At 37.9% G+C, this 19,369-nt stretch overlaps 1 protein-coding gene across 1 annotated transcript in view; it reads left to right on the top strand.

Annotated features, from left to right (window-relative positions):
* The first annotated feature begins 391 nt into the window (after positions 1-391).
* LOC125233212 overlaps positions 392-19,369 on the top strand; it is a 98,582-nt gene continuing 79,604 nt past the window's right edge. The window contains 1 exon segment of the mRNA XM_048139123.1: positions 392-551. Within this exon segment, the coding sequence (XP_047995080.1) occupies positions 535-551 (17 nt within the window). The 5' untranslated portion in view covers positions 392-534.

The raw sequence follows: 19,369 nt of genomic DNA, 5'->3' as shown, positions 1-19,369 counted from the left end.
AGTTTACATTATACCCAAGGTCAACACAATATTCCATGAAATGTTGACTATTTCAATGAAGAAATATGTGTGGAGTGCAGTCTCTAAAAAATAGTACATAAATATGACATATGAACTAAGTGCTAACTAAAATGTTAATAAAAGTTTGTTTTGCTTATAAAAATAACAGTTTGGTTCCAAAATAAACTACAAATCGGCAAAAATCGCAAAAGTAGGACTGTCGACCGGTCAGCGTGTCAGTGGCACGTGATTCTGGACGCGAAAATTCAATTTTGTCACCGAATACGCAATCGAGGATCGTCATCGGACGTAACCGCCAGGTCTTGGCAACTTTCTCTCTCGACGGAGTGCGCAAGCGCCGCTCCAAGCTTCATTCTACCAACATCAGCGATCCCGCGTACGCGGACGCTGAGCTCGCGATTCGGACCACACGTAGGAAAAAAAACTGACTTTCGATTTTAAAAAAGTGCTCCTCGTTCCAATTTCAAACTTTTCGTGTTCTGTGTATGTTTGTGTGAATTGTTTATTGTCAACATGGGGACTTATAAAACGTAAGTTTTAGCGTCTACATTTTTAATTTGAATGTGTACAAAAGAATTGTCCTGTCCTTGTTAAGTTTCGAGTGCAGAATTCCTCTCGTCTAGAAAATGTAGGACAATGCCAGTCACGGTTGTAAGCTCACGTATTTAGTCACAATTTAGAATCAAGATTTGCAAAATTTGTAGGTAACCTACATTAAAATAATATACTACCTATCAAAACTAAGGCATAGACTGAGGTGTTAAATCATCATAGGTGCTACAAATTCGTAGCTCATATGACAAAATAGAAACATGTTTCATACATAACTTAAGCTTCCTGTTATCAAAGTTTCCGTACGCCAAAAAATGGAGTCTCAAATATATTCATGTTTTTAAAATTACGTGTAAGAAGTCTATTTTAAATTTTAATTCGAATAATTTAACCACCTACGTATTTTTGATACTAGATTTTCCCCGCGGTTTCGCTCGCGTTACAAAGAGACAAAAAGTAGCCTATGTCACTCTCCATCCCTTTAACTATCTTCACTTAAAATTCACGTCAATTCGTCGCTCTGTTTAGCCGTGAAAGACAGACAAATAAACAGACACACACACTTTCCCAGGTCTAATATTAAGTATGGATAGGGGTACCTACCAGGGGCGTGAAAATTTTCGTTGGTAAAGCCGGAGGGGTTTTTGGAATCTGTTTTGTATGAACTTTTACAGATACTAGAGAATTTTGGGAATCGAGTTGTATCGACGCTGCGCCACTGATACCTACTGAATCTATGCAAAGAGGTTTGTTTTAATATTTGATTCTAAGTATTCTATGTAGAAGAGATTATTCCAGCTCATTAAGCACCTACTAGACCGATTTATTATGCTTATTGTTATCATTTTCTCACACTTTCTAAGTTCCGAAAAACTTACTCTCAACGGGGTCGCCGTACTTATTGATCCTAATGTCGTTTGACTATCCATTTTTACTTACTTAATATTGTAAAGGGAAAAGTGTGTGTGTCTGTGTGTTTGTCCGTTTTTTAAATGAAGATACATAGTTGAAGGAAGAACCAAGGCTAGGTGCCATACTTTTTTACACAAATGGTAATGGTCGAGAAGCTCCTGAATAGCTGAAGGTTTTTTTAGGATAGCAGGGGATAAATGCAATAAAGATCCCAATAGGTCGAAGTGTATCCATAAGGGATCTCCACATATTTAAGATAAAATAAGATAAGATGGTCGAGAAGCTCCTAACTAACCTAACCACAAAATTAAAATTTTGAAAAAACCCCCGACCGCGACCTAGTGGACCGATTTTCATGAAACATGGCTAAGAACACTCCCGACTAACTCAGCTTTCAGACAAAAAAACTAAATCAAAATCGGTTCATCCGTTCGAGAGCTACGATGCCACAGACAGACACACACACAGACAGACAGACAGACAGACAAACAGACAGACAGACAGACAGACAGACAGACAGATAGACAGACAGACAGACAGACAGACATACACACAGACAGACACGTCAAACTTATAACACCCCTTCGTTTTTGCGTCGGGGGTTAAAAATAGCTGAGGGGTCGTAGGGGGTAATACAAAACATCCCAATGGGTTGAAGTGTATCCGTAAGGGACCGGCCACATCAGAGCGTCGCGTGTCTCGAGGCGCGCAACGGACGTCCGCGCCACGCCACCTGAGTGTAATTCAAAAAACGTCTCCTCAGTACATTTTGTATAGGAAGGACGTAAGCCACGCCGCCGCCACGCCACCTGGGGCGCGTCTTACGTCCTTCCTATACAAAATGTACTGAGGAGACGTTTTTTGAATTACACTCAGGTGGCGTGGCGCGGACGTCCGTTGCGCGCCCCGAGACACGCAACGCTTAAGTGGGAACGCTGGCTAAGGAAGTATTCGCAGGTATAAAATAAGTTCCATATTTAATAACTCCTCAATAAATCAATCAATCAAATAGGTAAATGACTCCTCAAACTTGGTCAATTTCAAGCTAAACTTTTTATTAGTAAAAGGAAATTAGCAAATGACTTAGACTCGCTTACACCACCGATATAAAGGTAATGTCACGCTTCTTGTACAAAAAGTTAATTGATTGGGGATCCGTTGGGTTTAACAAGTGGTTTTTGTGTTCATTTTTATGTTATAATTAACTTATAATTGCGGTAAACAAAGATAATATAACTACGTATAAGATACTACTTTAAGACGCAACAGGAGGGGTCAATTCTCCATACAAACGCTCTCGACTATTTCCTCCCTGGTTTTTGAAGATAGAGTAATTTTTTTTTTTTTCAACACAGATTATTATTATTTTTATCCGTTTCGGGCCGTTTAATTTTTTTTTATATTAAATTTGTTTTTTATCATGCAGAAACGTCTGCGAGCGATATTACATATTTTTACAGTTGGGAGCGCGGTTGGCTCCGGCAAAGCCAGAGGTCGCAGGTTCGAATACTTGTTCCTGCCGGAGGTGTGATTTTTTCCCTTTTTTGATATTCTTATTTTTAAAGACTCTAGAGCTAGAGCCCAATATTTCCAAAAACGGCCTCTTTGATTATGGCACAAAAAAAGGTGTGGTATTCAAAATTGGTAACAATTAGCCAAAAAAATAAATAAACGGTCCAACGCAGATTATTTTATTGTTGTTTACATTCTCAAATTTCGCTACGATTTATTAAGTTTTGAAAGAGGAAACAGTCGAGAGCGGAACCTCGATTTTAAAGATATTTCATGTCTCTTATTGAACACTAATTTTAAGCTAAAGTTACAAAAAGTCCCTTTTCTAGATAAAACAGAAATAACGATTCTTGTTTGACTATGCTATATTTAATTATTTATATTGATAATATGTACTTATGCCATTTGTAAATAATCATATGAGGTAAAAATATCTTATCAGTCGTTTAGTGCTATGACTATGAAACGCTGTCTCTCTCTGTACAAATATAGAAAAGTGATAGAGAAACACAAAATATTTCGTTATCCTAGCGCTAACGAATAATATCTTGCCTACACATTCATTAAAAACCACAAACAGCTTGAAAAACTTAAATAAGTCAACCAGTAAAGTAAATATGTTTGAAAACCAAGGGAGACTTTTTTTATTTTCCACCATTCGATTTCGTGAATTTCGTCGAATTATCTTGACAAATAGCGATTTAAATTCTACTAACAGAATCGAAAACTAGTGGTCATTACCAGTAGATTTAAAATTACTAGCCGTCATTTTTTCAAAAATAGAACTTCGTCGTTTTCCACGCTTCGAACGGCCAATTCGTGAGTTCGAAATTCAAAAATCGGTTCCCAAGTTCCAAACATTTAAATATCGAATGTCCTTCTTTGTATACACCTTGGTCACCTGGGTGCCAAAAGTCGTATGCCGATTACATTTACTTACCGTTTAGCTTCAGCAAATATTTGCCGTCTTCTTACTCAACTGTTGACAATTACTAGAAAAAAATCGCATAGTAAATTATATAAGTAAATATTAAAGCTTTGTGTGGGTGTGTCAAGGATCTGGCTTGCGTAATAGCCAGTGACCGACTTAGGCAGAGTTTGAGATGGAATAATAGGTATTAAACGGAATTTAGTATTGTTATTGTATTATTATAAATTGGCAAGTGTGTATGTCTGTTGGTGCGTCTTTCACGGCAAAACGGAGCGACTAATTAACGTATTTTTTTAAATGGAGATTATTGAAGGGATGGAGAGTAACATACTGTACGATAGTACTCTTTATTATACTGTGACCACATCGACCTATAGGTGCCCTTAGCGACATTTACCGTAAACAAATGTTACTATATGCAACTATACTGGTACCAAAGACATATGTAACTCCGTATAGACGGATAAGAGACGTACCTCAAAGCCATAGAGAAAAAGGTACGGTGGCCAAGATGGCGTTACACCTTTAAAAAAAATTAAATTAAAATTCATTTATTTCGAGTAACACAACTCATAATTTGGGGAACGCTCGGCTAGATGGCGCTAATATTATTATTTGACATTTTAACACATATCAAGCTAAGAATATGGGCCAAACTGTCAAAACAGGTTCAAACGTTTTAAGCTTGTGTCGAGAGATGGCAGTCTATGCACTGTGATTACACATTTTAGTTTAACAGTAACTCTCTATAATACTCGATCCTCTTTGTTGGTACAAATTATTTAAATCTAGCCAACTCATTAACTCACGATTCCCATACGTTGTCTCAACGCATGGCTTGTTCCATCACATCTGATGAAGCGATCTTCCTCACAAATTGCTGAATAATACTGCTATTTGCTGATGGTAATTAAATAAACAGATACAAAGTATCTTCCTTGTTGAATTAATGTTCAATCTTGATAGATTTGCTTACAATGACTCATCATCATCATTGGCCACGACATCTTAGCAGATGATTGTTGCAGTGATTTTATTGTGTGGTACATCGTCTTTGGTGGCTTAGTAGTCCGATGGCAGCCCGACACCTTTTGCCACATCTGTCACAGGTGAAACGCGAGTCAAGAGGAGGAGGAGCTCTGGAGCGAAGCCTTTTTGCTTAAGGTTGTTTAACCAGGCTTTGTCGTGCTCCGTCACCCCGTCGGATAAGTCACGGCGCCATTCAGGTCTAATAAAGAATCATTATAAATGCCATTAGTTCGTATTTGTTGGGGAATTCGCTTCCTTCAGTATTTCCTGACGAATACCTTTGAAAGTCTATAAAAAGTATTGAAACGTCACCTTCATAGTGATTTTTCATCTCATACATACAATCATACCTGTATAACTTAGAGGGGCAGGCAGAAGCTACAAAAGTTTCATCTCATGTAAGCTTTAATCCGGTTGGTAACTAAACTAAATATGTAATTCCAAGAACAAGCCGGGATTTGAACCCATAACCTCCGGATTGAAAGTCTCGCGATTAATTCAAGGCTACTAAAGCTCTTTAGCAAGATCAATTTTTTTGGTCGGCAAATGCCGATTCCGCGTCGATAGGTTTAAAGAGATCCTAAGCCTAACTCAGATAATAAATAATGTATTGTATTGTATTGTATTGGTAACAGCAACAGCCTAAATTAATTATAAGATACTCATTACAGGACAAATGTTGAAGCTTCATGTTAGATCCTATTGTCGATAACTATCAATTCTATCAATCATTTTACATAAGTATGTACCTTAAATACGTACTCATAATCAGTGTATACTTTGTAGTTTTATAAGAGGTGTGATTATAACCCATGACTCATGATATTCATTATCCTTCTCCGAAAACCAAGTGCTAACCATCCGAAGTACCAAGAATTGGCATCCGCTTGATACTTTACATAAATTAAGGAATTTCCATTAAATGTTCATGCAAAATATTATTGACGAGCAAGCGTTGACGGGAAAGACCCAAACACATCAACTTCAGGCGAGTCGTCTATGTTTTTTGTACACAGTGCCTTTTTTAGGGTTCCGTAGTCAACTAGGAACCCTTATAGTTTCGCCATGTCTGTCTGTCCGTCCGTCCGTCCGTCCGTCCGTCCGTCCGTCCGTCCGCGGATAATCTCAGTAACCGTTAGCACTAGAAAGCTGAAATTTGGTACCAATATGTATATCAATCACGCCAACAAAGTGCAAAAATAAAAAAATTAAAAAAATGTTTTATTAGGGTACCCCCCCTACATGTAAAGTGGGGGCTGATATTTTTTTTCATTCCAACCCCAACGTGTGATATATTGTTAAATAGGTATTTAAAAATGAATAAGGGTTTACTAAGATCGTTTTTTGATAATATTAATATTTTCGGAAATAATCGCTCCTAAAGGAAAAAAAAGTGCGTCCCCCCCCCTCTAACTTTTGAACCATATATTTAAAAAATATATAAAAAATCTCAAAAGTAGAACTTTATAAGGACTTTCTAGGAAAATTGTTTTGAACTTGATAGGTTCAGTAGTTTTTGAGAAAAATACGAAAAACTACGGAACCCTACACTGAGCGTGGCCCGACACGCTCTTGGCCGGTTTTTTTCTATTATCATTCCTTTTTCCTTGGTTTTACCTCTTTCCTGTATTGGGGTATTTTAGAATCTCATCTTGTGAGTGCCAGTTTCTCGGGACATATCCAATATTTTCAAAGTCAATGTGATTATGTTTTCCGTGTGTATTTTTATTTTCGACGACCGAAAACATTTAAGTAATCATAACATTAATTCCAGTAGGTTAGCTTATCTTAATATTGTTTTCGGTTACCGTGATGAAATACTCATGAAATAAAACTAATGGAAACGGATTTTATCGCGTATTTACAATTTACAATTCATCCCGACGTTTCGAACACTTTACTTTACTTTTTTTTAGTTTTATCTTTCGAATAAACTTTCGGTGCCCGACTTGGATGACCATATTCTTTTTTTTTTTTTTTAAATAGCTTCTGTTTTTTATTCTTTAAATCAGCCGAGCCAGCCGAAATTAAAATCGTTGACGCTAAACGCGATCGAAACGCATTCTGGCATATTATCGTAACCATTTCTGCATTTGACTACGTATCCACATAAAATACATTTCAACCTGTACACATGTGCATACGAATCCCGCACGATAGTTAAATGGTATAATGCAAATCTGCAGTTCTCGAAAAGTTTGTACAAAAATTAAGGAAAAAGTTAAATTTGTTTTTATTAAACCTATTTTGTTACCAAGATTTTGTTGATGAATTGAGATTTTATTAAGTTTTATTTCATCATTAAGGTTCTCTAGTATCTATATTTTCTTAATTATGACAATTAACCTATATAAATCTTACGAAAGTAGACTTATATTGGTAACAAAATAGGATCAATTAAATTTTGCTGACGTGGCCTATGTATTATTTATCATTAAGGTTCTCTAGTATCTATATTTTCTTAATTATGACAATTAACCTATATATATCTTACGAAAGTAGACTTATATTGGTAACAAAATAGGATCAATTAAATTTTGCTGACGTGGCTATGTACAAAGTTGCCGGGAACTGCTCAAATAACATTCTGACCTTATTATTTGATCTAATTAGACCACAAGACATTTTATTGTCAGCTGTCTTGTAGGTATATATACCAGGCAGGCAAGTATAGTCGCGCGATAAATGATAAAACATCAGGCCGTCCCTATTACACTATTTGTAAGCGCGATAGGGACGGCCAGATGTTTTATCATTCGACCGTAATTGCCTGCCAGCTGTTTAACCGTTATCAGTTAACAGGTGCCTAAGGATAACAGCCTGGCGTAATGTCACCCGATATATATGCGGGTCGCGTATGTCTTACATCATAAGGATGCGCAAGCGATTGCAACACAGCTTCGGATTAGCGCGTGCGCTATTCTAACCGATTTTGGATAGTTTCAGAGCTATTTCGTAATTGGGAGAACGTGCTATGAATGTTTTTGAAAAAAATTGCTGGTGCGACTTTTAATCCAGAGGTTCGAACCCCGGCTCGTACCAATGAGTTCAATGAGTTTTTTGGAACATGTTCGGAGTCGCTTTTCGGTAAAAGAAAAAATCAGGAAACCGGACTAATCCCAATAAGACCTAGTTACCCTTTGGGTTGGAAGGTCAAATGGCAGTTGGTTCGTGCCTATGCTCAATCTTGGGATTAGTTGTCAAAAGTGGACCCCAGGCTCACATGAGCCGTGGTGAATGCCGGGATAACCCAAGGAAAGCTTCCTTAACCATAAAGAATTAATGAAGATCTTTCGAGAATCTAGCAATATTCAGTAATTAACAATGGACAGTTTATACATATATGTAGATTTTATACTCATCTCGGTCATGGCTTGCATAATTACATAAAATTGTATATAGCAGAGTTTCTTATTATTTTAATAATAGACTGTGCGAGAAAAGGAAATTTTAGGGTCATTCATTGAAATTCAAATTGACGCAAGTGATCTTGGGCAAAAAGCGAAATTATGTCTACTTTTAGCATGCTTTCTTGACGATGTTTTATTTTTAGCGGATGTGTTTTGCATGTAGACCAATAGGGGGCCCAATAGCTGATCATTCAAGATGATGATTGTTATATAGCACAAAACTTAATTAAACACTATCATTTCCATACATTTTGATGTTTATGATCCGTGGCAAAATGCCGGGATTAACGCAAGGAGGATGATGATGATATTTTGATGTTTATCTTAGCGACTTCTGCAAAATTATCATCATAAACATCAAATATCAGCCGAAGGACGTCCACTGCTGGACATAGACCTCCCCCAAGATTGCAACCATCATCCACCTTGCGCCACTCGCATCCTGCGGACTCCTGCGACCTTCATCATCAGGTCAACAGTCCACCTTCTGGGGCCTACGCTGCTCCTTCTGCAAAATATTATCATAGGCCATCATCAATCATCGTCTAAAGACATGATCGTAGTAGTTCTAGGAGTCCTTTTAATTCCCTAAGACTATTTTGATGGTCATATTCTCTTCTACGTGGCACACAGATGGGTTATATTTATTTTTAGGGTTCCGTACCTCAAGAAGGAAAAACGGAACCCTTATAGGATCACTCGCGTGTCTGTCTGTGTTAAAAAATGACTTAAGTTCCTACTACTTATAAGAAGGAGGCGCTCAATCCCTTCTTGTAGTGTGCGGAGCCTTTGCAACGCGAGTACAACTCGCACTTGGCCGGTTTTTCATATAATATTTAGGTAGGAAGGTCAGATTTCTTATAAAACTACCTACTGCCTACAATAGGGAACATGGAGGAGGGCTTATTGCAAACCACGTTAAGTATCTTGCTCCTTTGTTCCTTGCTAGAGAATCACATATCGAACGTTGTTCATGTTTCATGTTGCAATATTATGGTATCATGGAGCTGACCTGATGATGGAGCAGAAAGGTGGTCATAGGAACCCGGTCATGAAACGTCGTATGCCCATCGAGTAAGGGTTTTTTAGAAACGTCTCGGAGAGCAGTAGATGACTGTTGAAACAAAGGTACAGTCGGAGATAAAATCTTGTGGCAATAACGAATTTAAAAAAAACTTATACATATCAAAACTTCTCGAAAAAGTAGTATGGTTTAGTATGTCTGATAGTGCTGCCGTCTGATGGTAGAATATTGCCGTAATCCCTATTGAAAGAAAAAAATGGACAAATAGAATGTCTAAACTAAGCTTAACTACGCTAGAAAGGTTGTTTTTATCATTTATCAATCTCCAACACGTTACCTACGGACCTTATCTTTACGCAACTCGGGACCCCAGCTCTTGCATAAGAACACGTTATGATTTCTTCCCGCCCGAGGCAGTACCACTTTCATTAACTCACGATTATTCGCCAAAAGTTTACTTGTAACCAAAATGATATATCTCACACGGTTCTGGGGATCGATTTTTAAATTTCGAACGCACGAATTCGACGTTCGAAAGTATATGGAAAACGAAGTACTTAATGCTATTTTTGAAAAACGACCGCTAGTAATTTTAAAACTCGTGGTAATGACCACTTGTTTTCGATTCTGTTAGTAGAATTTAAATCGCTAGTAGTGGAGATATTATTGAACGAATTTCACGAAATCGAATGGCCGAGATTCAAAAATCGGCCCCCTGTTCGAACCACGGTAAGGGCACACAGATCAACCTAGCCCTAAACTAAGGAAAGCTTGTACTATGGGTGCTAGGCGACGATATACATACTATATATGTAGATAAATACATACTTATACACATAGAAAACATCCATGACAGAAACAAATGTATGTGTTCGTCACACAAATGAATGCCCTTACCGGGATTCGAACCCAGCAGCAACAGCAGGCAGGGTCACTATCAACTACGCCAGACCGGTCGTCAAATACCCTACTTATAAAAACCTTACCCTATTTATGAAAAATTTGGATACGGTCAAAGGTCAGTCCGTTTCTGTCCCTCTCTGCTACGAAGTAAAACATCTGTGTGCGTAGCCGAATGCACAAACGCTCAAGATAATATCTCTTTCGTAGCTATCTATCTCTATCGCTCATGCGTATTGGCGCGACAGAGCCGGACTACATATCTGCGACGTTTCGGTGGCGTTTCGCGTCGCAGAAATGCCATTCGGCTACGGCACCTGAGGTGCGATCTCTAGTTACGTGTCAGAAGTAACTGGCAATCGCTAATCGTATTCCGGTATTACTTTTCATTCATAATTCTGTATTATGTAAGTTGCATAACGTGGTATTATGCGTGCGTGATGAGTTTACTTTGCTTACTGTTAAAACGATGTTTACCTATAAGTAGAGGTATAATAAGTTTTCCCGTATAAGAGGGGTTAAGAATTTCACCACCCCCTTTCCTCCCGTGGGTGTAGTAGAAACTGACTGTGGGATATGGCTAGCAACCTGACACTGCAATATCCTAGACCTTATTACCTACACGTAGTGGAAAGCCGCATATTACATACATACAATCACGCCTGTATCCCATAAAGGGGTAGGCAGAGCACATGAAACTACTAAAGCTTCAGGGCCACTCTTGGCAAATAAGGGGTTAAAAGAAAACGAAACTGTGGCATATTATGTCTGTGTTTTAGGTAGGTAACTAAACAAATTAAAACTACTGGCCAAACAAGACTCACGTCTCATAAATAAAAGAGACACGACGATGTTTATAGTTACTCACCCAGCGGTGAGCTATCAATATCGCCGTGTCTCTTTTATTTGCACGGGACTCGGGAGTGCTTATCTTTTATTCGTTTTTATAGCCGATAGCTCATAGCTTACTATTAACTAGCTCGCGGTGGGACCAGTGCCTTGGGTAGGTTCCTAACACCGATGTCATATATATACCATAGATCAAGTAAACGTATCTACTTAGCGTGTCAAATGAACTCAGTAAAATCCACTGAGTTGTCCGTCTTTAATCGCAGCTTGCAGCTTTCGGACGTCAATTTTTGTAAGTTCCGGGATAATTGGCACAACACAAAAATAAGGAACACTCAAGGGCCTAAGACATATTTAAAATACCAGACAAGAATCAACTTCAGTACAAAATCTGACACGCTCGGCCGCCATACAAGTTAGATGAACTCTGTTTCTTCTAAGACTTTTGAATCATCATCATCCTCCTTGCTTTATCCCGGCATTTGCCACGGCTCATGGGAGCCTGGGGTCCGCTTTGACAACTAATCCCAAGATTTGGCGTAGGCACTAGTTTTTACGAAAGCGACTGCCATCTGTTCTAATATATGAAAGAGGCGCGTTCCTAGCACACAGTCTAAGCTCGTGTAGGTGAACGCGTACCATGCTTGTATGAGTGAGATATGACAGGTTGACTGTTCGCGTTTTTGACAGGCGGTAACTGTGAGGTAACCGAGAGGGGGTGGGCGGCACTTTCAGCGGGGAGCGGGAGTGGCCATACTGTACGATAGTACTCTTTATTATACTGTGCTTATATTGACCGGGATATAGACCGTGATTACCTTTTTGATTTTTGTCGAGCTCCCGATATTTCGACGCAGTTGCATGCATCATGATCACGGAAAACGGGACTGTTTCTTCTATCTAATTCTGTGGTTCTTAAGATGATACGGTAGGGGTCAATTCTCCATACAAACGCTCTCGACTATTTCCTCCCTGGTTTTTGAAGATAGAGCAATGATTTTTTCAACACTGATTGTTATTATTTTTATCTGTGTCGGACCGTTTCGATTTTTTTGATATTATGCTTTTTAAAGATTCTAGAGCCAATCAAAAAATTCCAAAAACAGCCTTTTTCATTGTGGCGCAAAAAAAGGTGTGATACTCAAGATTGGTAATAATTAACCAAAAAATCTAAACGGTCCGACATAGATTATTTCATTGTTATTCAGATTCTCAAATTTCGTTTCGATTGATTAAGTTTTGAAGGAGGAAAGAGTCGAGAGCGGAACCTCGATTTTAAAGATTTTTTGGAAATATCTTTTGACTGAGTTGTTCTTAATGGACAATTTTTTTTCGATAAATCTAGTTAATAACACTTGTATATTTAACTAAAATTTCCAAGTTGAAAGGGGGCCTCCTTTCCATTTTAGCATTTTCGCTACCGTATCCTCTTAACGAAGTTGGGTCGATGGGCCAAACAAGGCACGGCCAGTTGCGCGCGCGGTTACCGCACTGGCGAATCTTCCTTCCTCGGTTTGCGCAACCACCTCGTGACTCTTACTTAACTTTTGTTTGGCGGAAATAAATATTGCTAGACGGTTCTTGTTCATTTCTTATTTTGGTAGCCCCGTGTTAGACTAGCAATGTCCAAGTTGCAGAACATTCTCAAAATTGTTGTGCAAGTTGCGATTGAAAACATTCTCTTTATGATAAGGATGTTTGATCGCTTCATTTTAAGTTAGTATAGTGTAATAATGGAAAAAATGGATCACTTACAATTGCCCCCCAGGCGAAATTTGCCCCGCTGTACCTTATTTAATAAATAGTTAATTTACCTTATTTAATAAATAACGCTGTACCTTATTTAATAAATAATTATTCATTAGTGAAATGTCATTTGATATTCCAATCCAGCCGGACTAATCACAATAAGGCCTAGTTACCCTTCGGGTTGGAAGGTGGCAGTCGCTTCCGTAAAACTAGTGCCTCGGCCAAATCTTGGGATTCAGTTGTCAAAGTGGACCCCAGGCCCCATGACCCTTGGCGAATGCCATGATAACGCTACTTACGAGGTTGATGAAATAGTTAAATAATCAAAATGACTAGGTATAAGTATTAACGTTTTTCTTTAATTTACAAATAGGTACACTCTAGTTAAGAACCTGCTGTAATAAGTTTTTTGTTTATTTATAATTAAAATAATTAGCTTTATTCTAGTGAATAATTAAAAATAATTTAGCAATTAAGTCCTTGTTTGTGCCTGAAACACAGGAACTATCCTAGCTCAGGCATTTGTATAAATCATCCGTTATAAAATTCTTAGTCTTTAAGAATAACCACTGTACACTTGTCTTATGTTATTCATAATAAATTATTTGTATTTGTTGTATTTGTACTCTATCGGTGCTTGGATTTTGTAGAAGTCGATTATGGTATATGGGCACAATTGAGATGTAACCACACGGGCTAGCAACTGGTCAATTTCGTTTCCTTTGAACCCCTTAATTGCTAAGTGTCACTGAAAGTCGAGCAGCTTCATTTACCTACCTACCTGCCTACCCCTACCCCTTTTGGGTAAGTACCTACAGGCGCGTTTATATATGTGCATTTATATGTATGTTACCTACTAACCCCTAACCTATGTATAGTTTTACCTTAAACCGGTGACCCTGCGGCCTTCTCGCATTCATTACGTCCCTTTTAATAGCCGTTGTTATTTATACGCCATTGTCCAACTGATTTGATTCCTAGGCTCTAGAACCCTGTCTTATTGACACCGTGCTGTATTTGCCATAGAAGTCACTTTGACGTCTACTGTGATAAAGTTCTACAGAGGCCTACAATTCAAATTGGTTGACACCTAGACTCGCATCCAGACTAACTGCTTGACGAAGGCTAGCGAGCCGATTAGCCTAAAACTCGATAATGGACTTGAACTGGGCAATGAATCGTTTCTTATGAGTATAATTGTCTGCATATTAAATTGCTAAGTATAAATACTATGCGGGTTTCAAAACAGAGGTCATGCGGTGCCCGAGGCGTTTCTCGGATCATAAAGGACCAGTCATACTTTACATGGTAACTTTTGAGGTTATTAAGACGATACATTTTGACGACCGGTCTGGCGCAGTCGGTAGTGACCCTACCTGCTGCGCCGCGGTCCCGGGTTCGAATCCCGGTAAGGGCATTTATTTGTGTGATGAGCACAGATATTTGTTCCCGAGTCATGGATGTTTTCTATGTATATAAGTATTTATATATTATATATATCGTTGTCTGAGTACCCACAACACAAGCCTTCTTGAGCTTACCGTGGGCCTCAGTCAATCTGTATAAGAATGTCCTATAATATTTATTTATTTATTATACAGGAGGGGTCAATTCTCCATACAAACGCTCTCGACTATAATTATCCTCCCTGGTTTTCGAAGATAGAGCAATGATTTTTTCAACACAGATTAATATTATTTTTATCTGTGTCGTATCGTTTTGATTTTTTTGGTATTCTATTTTTAAAGATGCTAGCCAGTCAAAAATTTCCAAAAACGGCCTTATTGATTATGGCTCAAAAAAAGGTATGGTACCTATTCAAAATTGGTAACAATTAGCCAGAAAAAACTAAACGGTCCGACACAGATTATTTCATTGTTATTCATATTCTCAAACTTCGTTACGATTGATTAAGTTTTGAAGGAGGAAACAGTCGAGAGCGGCACCTCAATTTTAAAAATTTTTTGCAATATCTTTTAAATGAGTTGTTCTGAATGGACAATTTTTTTTTCGATAAATCTGGTTAATAACAGTAGTATATTTAACTAAAATACCCAAATTGAAAAGAGGGCTCCTTTCCATTTTAGCATTTTCGCTCCTGTAGCGTCTTAACAACTTTTATTAAGGGCAAATGATGAAATCACAAAAAATTGTGCCGCTCATTTTTTATGGAACGACAAAATTTTTTTCGCAATTTCAGCATTGGTCCCAAAGTTGTGCATTATGAATTATGACCTCAAAAGTCCCCTTGCGATGTATGGCTGATGTTCTTTTCTCTCCCTGTATGTAAATCCTGACCAGCCTGAAATATAATTATGAGTATTGTTTAGAGGGCGCTGTTAATCTCATATTATATTAAATATAATAAAAAAAAATTGAGTAGTTGAAATTTGACCCCCGTCGTAATTGTCCCGCTGTACCTTACTGAAATTTTAATCAACATAATGTCAAAAAAAACTATTAGATGCACGATCCTTACTATTAAGAACTATCATTACCATTGATATAATAATCCGGATATGGCACTTATAGTAAAGGTCATGAACACTTTAGGAAGTAATCGGCCAATCAGTGACTTGAACTCACTCATACATTATCTCTAATGAGAGCAATAAGAACTTAACAAAAGAACGGAAGCTTCGCTTTTGCGAAGTTGTAGGTATCAGATCGCTAACCGACTATGTATACTTACTCGTACTTATACCAAAGAGGATCAAGTATTATAGAGACTTACTGTCAAAGTAAAATATGTAATCACAGTGCATAGACTGCCATCCCTCGACACCAGCTTAAAACTTTTGAACCTCAGTTTTGACAATTTGGCCCATATTCTTAGCTTGATATGTTTAATATTAAAATGTCAAATATTAATATTAGCGCCATCTAGCCGAGCGTAACGGTGTAACACCATTTAGCCACCGTACCTATATCTATACGGTTCTGAGGTACGTTTTTTTCTTAGACTGTTATGTAGCTGTCTATACGGAGTTACATATGTCTTAGCTTATACTTTACTTGAAAATGTACATTGAAAATAAGAATAAGTTTCTAATGGGTTAGCAACTCGCTTGTGACACCCCTTGAGTTGCAGCGCGTCCATTAGTTACGGTGACCACTTTCCATCAGGCGGGCCGTATATCTATTTGCCACCGCTGTGGTATAAAAAAGAGCAAGCAAACTAATAATTTAATCTCAATAAAGAAAAGGGGGGGGGGGGACAATGAGCTACCGATGAGATTCATGATTTTTTAGATGCATGACTCTTCATAAACTTATTTTGCGACAATATCAATCAATCAATCAATCAATCAATATCATTTATTGCAAACCATGAGGTATTACATCAAAGATGTTACAATACGAAGGAGGTCGCATGGCACTCCGGTAGGGTATGGCAATATTGGCAATTATACTTCAATTATTTACTAAGTTATATCTAGATTATTCCTAAATTTATTATAGCGACACTCATTAATATTAATGGACTTGGGTACTTTAAATGGTTTATTCGTTTATAGAGTTTATTAGAACAAGTAAACGTTTAAACGTTAAGAGGTTATTTTTTTATATAGCAACATAAAAGGTTATCAACGATGGAAACACTTACGGCTCATTTTAATTAACTAAAGTAATTAAATACTCAGAAACCTTCGTTTAATTATAATTAATAAAACGATTACATCTCCGTGTCTAATAATACTATACACATTTTCATATGATTGCATACAATAATCAGATGTACTTACGGATATATAATTTATGTTTATTGAATAAGATATTACGTTTTAACCTCCGACGCAAAACCTGTGGGGTGTTATAAGTTTTACGTGTCTCTCTGTCTGTCTATGTATATGTCTGTCGTAGTTCCCGAACGGATGAACCGATTTAGAATATGTTTTTTTTTTTGTTTGAAATCTGCATTAGTCGGGAGTGTTCTTAGCCATGTTTCATTGAAATCGGTCTACTATGTCGGGGTATTTTTCAAAATCTTTGTCCACAGATGCCTGTCGTAGTCAAAACCAATTAACAGGACATACTTACCGGGTGTCTCCTGTTTTGGCAGTAAAAAAATAAACTTGGCTATACTTACTAAACTGGCCAACACTAAGGGTCGGTTGCACCAAACCGTCTGTCACCGTCAAATCGTTCGCTAAATTTTATTGTATGAGAAGTTCCATAGACCTCTGCCGCGTGACGATGATGTGTCTGTTAACTGCTTTTGATGCAACTGGCCCTAAGTCTTGTTCAGTTCAGCGCCTTTTAAAAACAGATGTTTATCACCGATTTTTTTTCTTATAAAAACTTCATAATTTTCAAAAGTGTTTGAACAAAAGAATCTTCGTTTGAGAATTACAATCTGTATTTTAATTATATGCTCGTGTAGGAAGCACCCAGTATAATTATAGCACTACTCACATAAACTATGTTTGCGTACTACATTTAAAACGGAACTAATTGCCGATGACATTCCATTTAGTTTTAAATTGAAATACCTCCGTCACGCGGTCATTGTAACCGTGAGAAATTATCTATGGCCTTCCATCAGAATAGACTTCCCATGCTTTCTAACTCAATAGAGACATTTTCATTTAAAATTGCAACAGAAAGTCATACTTATTGCAGATGAAATAATAAGGAACCTTCTGGCAAGGAAATATACAATTACTTTGTGACAATGCATCAGTGTTTGTACAACGTTTGTACACAGGTATTTAGTATTTCCTAGAGTATCTGTTAATTATAAACTGTTGTGGAGAAATTATTCTCCATTTGCACTGGTCATACTAGAAGCGAGTAAGATATGAGCGATCAGCAAAAGAAACGAAGAAAAGGTATAGTTCCCGTAAAAATATAAGATACAGCGAACGATTTATAAAAAATAAAATAAAAAATTAAAGTCGCGTATTTATAGTCGCTCGGCGACAAACCCTAAAACTATCGACGCGGAATCGGCTTTTCCGACCAGGGTGGCTAGCCGAATGGCACAACCGCTCACGAAACGCTCACGAAACGAAGCGCTAGTAGATATCTATCTCTATCGCGCTTGCGTATTGGCGCGACAGAGCCAGCGGCGTATCGCTTTCGTTTGGCGTCGGAGAAATGCCATTCGGCTACGGGGCCTGGCCCCGTAGCCGAATGGCATTTCTCCGACGCCAAACGAAAACGAAACGTAGTCCGGCTCTGTCGCGCCAATACGCAAGAGCGATAGGGATAGATATCTACTAGCGTTTCGTTTCGTGAGCGTTTGTGCCATTCGGCTACGCACCCTGGGGGCCGATTTTGAGTCTCACTGTCACTAAAATACCGGTTGAAAACGGTGAATTGCCTATTATTTTCAGTGACAATTTTCTGAATTCGAACGCGTGAGACTCAAAAATCGGCCCCCAGGACCCGTAGCCGAATTTCATTTCTCCGACGCGAAACGAAAACGAAACGCAGCGAAAGTTAGCCTGGCTCTGTCGCGCCAATACGCAAGAGCAATAAAGATAGATTACTAGCGTTTCGTTTCGTGAGCGTGTGTGCCATTCGGCTACGCACCCAGAAATCGCTCGTTAAATGGTATGAACACTATGAACATGCGTACGGATAAAGACGCGTATGATTTTTAGTCGGCTAGTGCCGATTCCGCATCGATAAGTTTAAATAAATAAATAAATATTGGGGGACAGCTTACACAGATCAACCTAGCCCCAAACTAAGCAAAGCTTGTACTATGGGTGCTAGGCGATATACTTACTTATATAGATAAATATATACTTATATACATAGAAAACATCCATGACTCAGGAACTGTATTCATCACACAAATAAATGGGGATTCGAACCCAGGACTGCGGCTTAGCTGGCAGGGCCACCAACTGCGCCAGGCCGGTCGTCAAACAAAACAACAACTTTCTTTTAGTGAATATTTTAAAATATATGATTTTGACTCATGGAGACCATATACATCTCTAAGGAGAATTAGATTAAGTAGATATACATTTTATCTTTAGTTGTGAAATTTAGAGTCATTTGCACCTCTAAAGTAATTTTAGACTTTTTTTTTATTTGTACTTTTTATATTTAGTGTAGTTCTTGGTTGTAATTCGACATTTAGAGACCTTCTACATCATCTCTAATTAATTGTATAGAGTTAACTTTAGTTAGAACTTAGAATTAGTATATAATAGTATCAATTGTAATTTCAACTCAATTTTAAATATTTTCTAAATATGTACATGTGACATGTAAAAGTGCCCCTGTGGCCTATTTGCTGAATAAATTATTTTGATTTTTGATTTTTTTTTTGACAACAACAAACAAAACAAATTTAATAAAGTTTGGGTAAACTCTTACTTGCTCGTGCTATCATCGCGTTTCTTTTATTTACACGGGAGCAGTCGCTCCCGATCTTTTGTTCTTTTCCATTGTAAACTCGTGTCTATAACTCTCTCTAGCCTGCGGCTGTCGCGAGTTTTAACACTCGTCGACAAAATCCCT

This window comes from Leguminivora glycinivorella, chromosome 14 (assembly GCF_023078275.1).
Source record: "Leguminivora glycinivorella isolate SPB_JAAS2020 chromosome 14, LegGlyc_1.1, whole genome shotgun sequence".
NCBI classification, from domain to species: Eukaryota; Metazoa; Arthropoda; class Insecta; order Lepidoptera; family Tortricidae; genus Leguminivora; species Leguminivora glycinivorella.
The sequence above is the reverse complement of the archived record's forward strand: the minus strand, read 5'-3'. Positions and strand labels throughout refer to the sequence as shown.